General features: G+C 35.6%; 1 protein-coding gene across 1 annotated transcript in view; it reads right to left on the bottom strand.

The window, feature by feature from the left end:
• Positions 1 to 356: 356 nt before the first annotated feature.
• Positions 357 to 7,950, bottom strand: part of LOC113809913 (divergent protein kinase domain 2A) — a 31,823-nt gene continuing 24,229 nt past the window's right edge. The window contains exons 5-9 of the mRNA XM_070141839.1: positions 7,324 to 7,465; positions 6,859 to 7,029; positions 6,192 to 6,321; positions 5,826 to 6,074; positions 357 to 5,678 (exon numbers count right to left, since the gene is read on the bottom strand). Of these exons, the coding sequence (XP_069997940.1) occupies positions 5,428 to 5,678; positions 5,826 to 6,074; positions 6,192 to 6,321; positions 6,859 to 7,029; positions 7,324 to 7,465 (943 nt within the window). The 3' untranslated portion in view covers positions 357 to 5,427. The remainder of the gene's footprint in view (positions 5,679 to 5,825; positions 6,075 to 6,191; positions 6,322 to 6,858; positions 7,030 to 7,323; positions 7,466 to 7,950) is intronic.

Genomic DNA, 7,950 nt, shown 5'->3' with positions numbered 1-7,950 from the left:
ATATATATTTATATATACATATATATATATAAATATATATATACATATATACATATATATATATATATAAAATATATATATATATATATTATATATATATATATATATATATTATATATATATATATATATATATATATATATATATATATATATATATATATATATATATATATATATATATTGTATATATGTATATGTGTATTTATGAATGATAATTGTAGTTGGCTACAGGTAGTTGTAATGATTATGATGAAGATGATAATGATTATGATTATGATTATGATGATGTGATGATGGTGATGATGGATAATGAATGATGATGATGATGATGTCAAGGAAAGTCAAACAATGAACTTTAAACAATACTTTATGGAAAATAATTTAAAAATACATACATGTAATCCACATAAAAGAATATAGCTATCTGAAAATGAAAGATCTATTAGTAAATTTTAATATTATGCTTAGCTAAACTTAACAACTGTGTCTCCCCAATACGAAATCATATGAAGGTACCAGTATCTCTCTACAAACACTTCCCTATATAGTTAATTACATGAAATATATACTTCTGTAACTTTGCGTCTCATATCCCTACAGGTTGACAAAGAATACAATACATCACACTAACAATCTGTCACAGAACAAGGTCGTTATACCAAGATATCATGAAACATTTTTAACAAAGGCTATGCATATCTGAAACTCAAAATCCATGAGATTCGTAAGATTTCTCTCTTCGCGGGAGGGGGGGGCTGGAGGGATAACAGGTAAGCAAATGTAGATAATTCTAACAGTGAACATGTTTCAAGGAACTTTGCAGGTATTTAGTTTTCCGTAAAATGTTTGATATTTGTTTTTCCTCTACCATGATGAAACAAATATTAAAGTCGACATCTGTCACTGTATCTTCTGACGAGTACACATTCATCACACTCTATCATATTGGAATATTACAACAACAAGATAAACAATGGATACCTCCAGAAATCTGGTCAACATGCAGTTTCCTTAACATACTGTTCTTTTAGAGACTGATGTTTCTTTGGCCCAAATGCTAGAAAGCAACCTAAGATTCAAGAGAGGTTTCAAGCAGTCCCATAAAAATCTGTATGCACAGGTGGATCCCATACTAAGCTGAACCCTTTTGCTGACCACTTCGATTAATATGAATTGGCCTGCACTGAACTTGCTCAGTGCAGGCCAAGGTACAAGTATATACATGCATATATGTTATTGTCTTGTACACAAAATTTGAGGTAATCCTTAATCACACAAAATCATACAATTTCTTTTAAAGCTTTTGTAAAATGAGAGAAGAGAGAGAGAGAACCATGTCATCCGTTTGTACAGACAAAATCCATTGCTTAAGAATATTAGTATCATTCTTAATATACACTTCTTACTGCTTGTGCAGCAAACACAAAAAAAGTAGCACAAAGATATTCTATTGCATAGAAAAATTGCAAAGATAAATGTCCTCTACAAAATATGCTTCCTACATCTAGCAGTGGTAAAGCATGGCAGTTGACCTAGGTACAAATGTCTTGGAGGTGCAAAAAGTCTAAAGAAAACAACAACATAGTAATGATAAATAAACAATAATGAAACCACCTCTCACAAAGGAAAGCTCCCATTGTTCAAACATTTAACAGATTTTCAACATGACAGGGTAAATAAATATTACATGGCAATACAGTTAACAGAGATTTCAAAGTAGATATCAAAACTGTTATTGAAATAAATGCACAAATTCAAAACCAAGCAGTTTTAAATAAATTTGAGGATAATGGCACTAAATGCATTTCACTTTAATCATATTGCTATCCTCTTAAGATGAAACATGTTCATAAGGGTAAGGGTTTTAATACTGGACTTCGAAAGTGTCAGGGGATGCAATACTTGCCTCTGTCCAGGCACTGGCAACCAACACTGCGCCACTGACACTGTTAATAATATCAGCCAAAAGTAACTTGTGCACACTAATGTATATACATTATGTGTGGAAATGTATTCACATGGCTCTGCATGTGCATACTGTATATGTTTGCATCTGTATGCACAGACAAGTGCATATATGTATACTTGCACATGAGCAAATACATAATAAACAACTCCTCTGATAACAAGCTTCCATGTTTTTGTATTGAGTAAAGGCACTGTCCTATACTCATCTAGCTAGAGGGAATTTTCTTTTCAGGTAAAGATCCACTGATCACTCACTGACTGGGAAACAGCTGAGCATACTGAAATGTAGTCTTATTTCATAGATATTTAACAAAGTTACCATTTGGGACTGCTGCAACCCAAACTCCTTGAAAAAATCTGAAGTTATACTCTACCACTGGGCCACAATGCTTGTTGTACTGAAGACTGCAAGGGTATGGTATAATCACGACAAACTTCACTTCAATTATTCAACAAGGTTACTCATTAAGTACATGACAACACAACAATACTGTCTTTTATATCGTCTCATAAAAACATCTAATAACTGTTTGTAAAAGCACATCATCAGAATAGTATGAAGAACAACATGATGTTTTCTTTTAGAGATTTTCACACAATATCAACATTTACACATTATCTTATTAAGACACAATCAACTTTTCTAACTGGGAAACTGGGTTGATCTACGGGTTCCACAACTTTTTAATTTGTCCACGGCCTTTATCTGATTACATCCATAATGACACACACATCAAGATAAGAACATGCACATACATAACAGCTTGTAGCTATAATTGTGATCATATACATATGAAGACATATTAAAAAAAAGAAACAAAACAATATTCATAAATAATGGTATAAAGTGACTTAATTCATTTTGAGTGATATCATTTTAGAAATAATGCATTATATCAAAACCGAACTTGTGTTTAGTAATCACTTTCCCTCTTTGCATTTCAAGTAAACAATTAGTGTTTCTTCACCTCTGTTCCTTTTCCTTTTCATTTCTGCTTCTGATTCTAACTCGGACCTTAATTCCTTCCTAATTTTCTTCAAGCCTAAACTGCATTCTCAAATTTACCAATTTGACTACCAATCCTAACCTATCCTAACCCAGCCACACTGTTTTTGTTACCAATTCTTTCACTTGTAATGGAACTCTGAATACTATGAAAGAAAACAGGAAAAATCATGCACCCACCATTTTGATTTGAAAATGGTACACTTTATTTCCCTTTTGCAAAAAGCAAGTCTTAGCTGGACTAAACTATTGGACCACAACCTACAAGAAACATATTTCTAGATTTCTAAATGTCTACACTACTCATCACATTTAACTTCAATATAAAATATTTTCTACATACAAAATTAGCATCTCTATCCTGCAACAAAATACATACATCCTTATCAGCATCCATTTCTACTGATTGTCAAGTGAACATCTACAGACACCCTTACAAGAGATTGCTGCACACTATGCTCTGCCATACAAAAGCCAGGACTCCTTTGTGAAGCCGATGTGAGTCTCATCTCAACGACAACTCAGAAAAAGTAAACACTCAATATGAACTCCAACTAGTGAGCCAGTGATTTCAGTTATCTGTTGTCTCAACAACTGGAGATAATGAGCCTATGATTAATGAGCCTATAGCCATTATTCTTTGTTAAGCCTCCATTCTCTTCCAATTTTAGGATGATTGGAGATGAGCTTTGATGTAATGCTGGGAGAAATCTGCCCCTGGTATTTAAGGACAAACTGTGAAACATTTCCCCTTAATGACCTCAATACAAAAAATATAATGTTAATGATACATACATGACAGCTTGGCATGAAAATGAATAAGCAATATGTTAGTATCCAGCATGTTAATGTACAAAAGGCAGCAATCCGAGTGTACCTTTGTAATAATGCACAATATGTAAATCATACGTTCATATTGCTGTATTATTTCTCATCTCAAATGCAACCTTTCACAAGTAGCCAGCCACTAGCAGCCCTAATTCAAAGTATTTATCATTTCTAAAAATAAATATTCACGAATCATATGGGAAGTAACTGCAGATACACTCAAATTATATTGGTAACCTTTCTAGTCTATTTTTATTCTTTTACACAATGCATGTGACTGCATATTTCAATGATTATTCAATCATCAAAAAAAATATATAGGTCATATACAGCATATCACAAATATACTTAGATTGTCCTGCAAAGAGTTACTAAAAAGACACGCTCCCTTGCTACAACATTCTCTGTACAAAAATTATCAAAGTATAAAAATCTTTCTCTGGCTTTTTTTTCTTTCTGATCAACAGAATCTACCACATACCATAATCCTATTGCATTTATAATTCTAGTGTGTTACTGTTACATTGCATCTTGTTATTTTGCGTCTGAATTCACAAACAACCCAATTTTGAAATTAATATTCCTCATAAAAAGAGCTGGTCATAATCACAAATGTTTCTTTAACATATATTATTTTATGACTAACTGATGGAACTGCATGGAGTTTTGAACAATCAGTTTCCGCAAGGGTAATATAATGCCCAATGCCAAAAGAAAAGAAAATGAAAAGGGACTGAAGATCTACCTAGACTCAGTAAAGAGGTTTTCCCTGCATTCATTAAGAACAAAGATTATTACCAAATGTGTGACATTCTAGCTGCCTATAAAGCTGACCCTCCACAAGACCTGCCTTCCCCTTCCTCCTTGCAACTCTGCACACCCAGCTTACTGAAGAAAGTTCACAGTGTTACCAGAAACAAGTGCTAAGCTCCTATTCAAGGTGATCAGCAAGGTTAAACTTAAGCAAGCATCTTTGCATTCATGTACTTGGAAATTATGCATCACATGCAAATAATGCCATATATGATTTATGCTGAAGCACAATTTATAGGCTTATCAATACATATTGAACCTTAACAGAAAGAGACCTGATATGAAAAAATATGATCCCAATCAAAATCCAATTGATAAATCATTAAAAAAGCTACATATTGAATGGAAGTTAGATTTCCTATTGCATTACACCTACATAATGGGCATCATATATATGTATAGTTCCACATAAATACAAAACTGTTTCTTTTTTTTTTTTTCCTAACTATTAAAAGGGCAATGCTAAAACAGCCTAAACAAAACACTGGTTTTATACAATAAGAGGCAACTAACCCTGCAATATATACTCACAGTCACCAGCACCGTAATCTGCATTCTTCTCCCAATACATATATAGAGAGAACAAAATCATGTTGGTTTGAACCATCTATTCATATCAAGGGAATTTACCAAGATTCAAATTGCAACCAACAGTCATGGAAGAATTATTTTACATGTTACACCCTGTAAAGGAAAAAAAAAGAACAAAAAAGGGGATAAAGGATAGGCTTGGGAAGAAAAAGAAATTACTATCCTTCCTTTCAATCATCTTTCTCTTGCAATGCTGTGAATGCTACGTAGCACTTCACCTCATCCTTCTTTGTTTGTGCCATAGTCTTCATATTCATAATCATCGTCATAGTCCTCGCCATTGTCCCCTGTATCATCTTCCTCATCTTCATCGCCTTCCTCATCTTCTTCATCAAGGAGAAAGTCTGAGAGGAAATCTCGGAGCTCCTGTGCTGCCTGAAGTCGTCCTCCAGGTGCTGCCTCCTCTACACACTCTGCAAGAAGCTCCTCCACTGTTGCCCTGTCTGCAGCAGGGATGTTGTGCAGTAAACCTGATACACAAAGGATTGAATCAGAACAGAACTTTATCAAAAACTTCTTCAAATATTAACTTTTGTTTCACTGGAATGAAAGAAAAAAATAGTTAATATCTTTCAGCATACTTTTTTATTTTCATCTGATTTCATCACTTTCATTACCCCTTGTCATCCTTGGTTGTTGATGATTGCCAGTAGTGGAGCTGAAGTAATCCACATATTTGTGTTGCTTCATGTCACTTAGGATCATTGCACACACAGCAGCATACATGAGGTGTCCCACATCCTCTACACGTGAGCACATCTCATCTGTATCATGCCCTTCCCTGTATATTTCACTTGTAAACTTCTGGAAACACTCCTTGTTGCAAACTTCATGATTCTGGGCTTCTCTTGTATCTTCATAATCATCTACAGGAATAAAAATAAAATCCTCAATTACCTATTAACTGTTTACAGCCCAATGAACCCAATCATGAGTCCAATTATAAAGCAAAATGAAGCAAATAATCAACACTCTCAACATACCTCTAAAGAGAGATTTGTCAATTATTGCCATGTTAGCCAGATCTATTAGCACCACTTCTCCCTCCTTGTTCACTGCCAACTTCTCTATTGACCACGAGGCATAAAACAAGTACCATTCAGGATGATCCTCCTGAATAAATAAAAGAACTTTGATATAACAGTTTCCTGGCCCTGTCCTCAGGATTAACACCTAGCCGACGGGTGGCATGTATGTACATGGCATGGCTATTGTGGACAGAAACACAGATGGCATCGTATCATGCCCATTCCCACGCCACTGGCTTGTCGGACAGAGTTTGTTTTTCTCCAATAGGAGAGGCTTCATTCATATGGTAAAGATTTTAGGTAATGGCATCTATAATGAAGGTAAACCTTCAAAATAATAATATTTTTATTAATCATAAAAAAATAAAATCTTTTGGGTGCCAAATGTCGCTCGCAAACTACCGATCGAGCTGAGCGCAAACAGGGGAAAATGCTGATGCGTGCCAACAATCCCGTTATTACATCCACTTGCCAAACATTTTTACCTGTCGGCACTGGGTTAAGAATATATATCTCTTTCTATGAAGTTATTCATAAAACAAAATACACTTAAAGAATGTACACCAAACACTAAGCAATACATGACTTTGTTTATACAAATATAATAGGATATTTCACCAACCATGAAATCATCAATCATAGTAAGGATTTGAGCTGCCAGAGATGCCCGGACATTGAAGGGCTCGTCCAACATAGAACTCAGTGGAGTCATCTCTTCCTCCAGTACAGCCAATCGTCCACACACACCAACAAGACGAGGAAATCCTACATTTAAATTGGCTTTTGTCAGCAGCTGCAAAATGAGAACGGGGTTTATCAAATTTGTTATCTCCCTGCAACAATTACGTCTCCCTCTACCAAACTTTATATTCTACAAATAGTTCAACAGAAAATGTGTAGTAGTAATACCTATTAGCCTCCAAAAGTCTGAACAGTAGCTTAATACAATATACTCAATAGCTTTTTCAACCATCTAGCAACACTAATGCATTACAACTTTTCAGTTAAAAACGAATCAAACTCACTCATCACAAACATAGAGCCTGCATGCAATCACTCATGCATGCACAACAAAGTTTGCCCTCACCTTCAAAACAACAATTTCAGGAGCAATAGCCAACGTCGTATACAGATACAAGCGTTCATCTTGAGTTAACTCATGGTCATCATTTTCATCAAAAGTCCTTTCGACTACAGTTAACAGCTTTCTACTCGGACACATTAACAACCTGAAACAGAGGATAAGACATAGTATGATTAGTATGTAATACCACCTTTTCCTGTATAATCTTTCTATAACAAAAAGGGAGAGGAAGAGAGAGAGAGAGATGGAAAGAGGGAGAGAGGAAGAAGGAGAGGGCAAGGGAGAGGGGGAGAGAAAAGGAGTGGGAGAGTGAGAGGGAGAGTGAGAGGGAGAGGGAGAGGGAGAGGGAGAGGGAGAGGGAGAGGGAGGGAGGGAGAGGGAGAGGGAAGGAGGAGAGGAGAGGGGGAGAGCAGAGGGAGAGGGGGAGAGGAAAGTGAGTGGGGGAGAGTGAGATGGAGAGAGAAAGGGAGAGAGAGAGAGAAGGAGAGAGAGAGAGAGAAGGAGAGAGAGAGAGAGAAGGAAAGAGAGAGAGAGAAGGAGAGAGAGAGAGAGAAGGAGAGAAAGAGAGAGAAGGAGAGAGAGCGAGAGAAGGAGAGAGAGAGAGAGAAGGAGAGAGAGAGAGAGAGAAGG

The sequence above is a fragment of the Penaeus vannamei genome, chromosome 28 (assembly GCF_042767895.1).
Source record: "Penaeus vannamei isolate JL-2024 chromosome 28, ASM4276789v1, whole genome shotgun sequence".
NCBI classification, from domain to species: domain Eukaryota; kingdom Metazoa; phylum Arthropoda; class Malacostraca; order Decapoda; family Penaeidae; genus Penaeus; species Penaeus vannamei.
The sequence above is the reverse complement of the archived record's forward strand: the minus strand, read 5'-3'. Positions and strand labels throughout refer to the sequence as shown.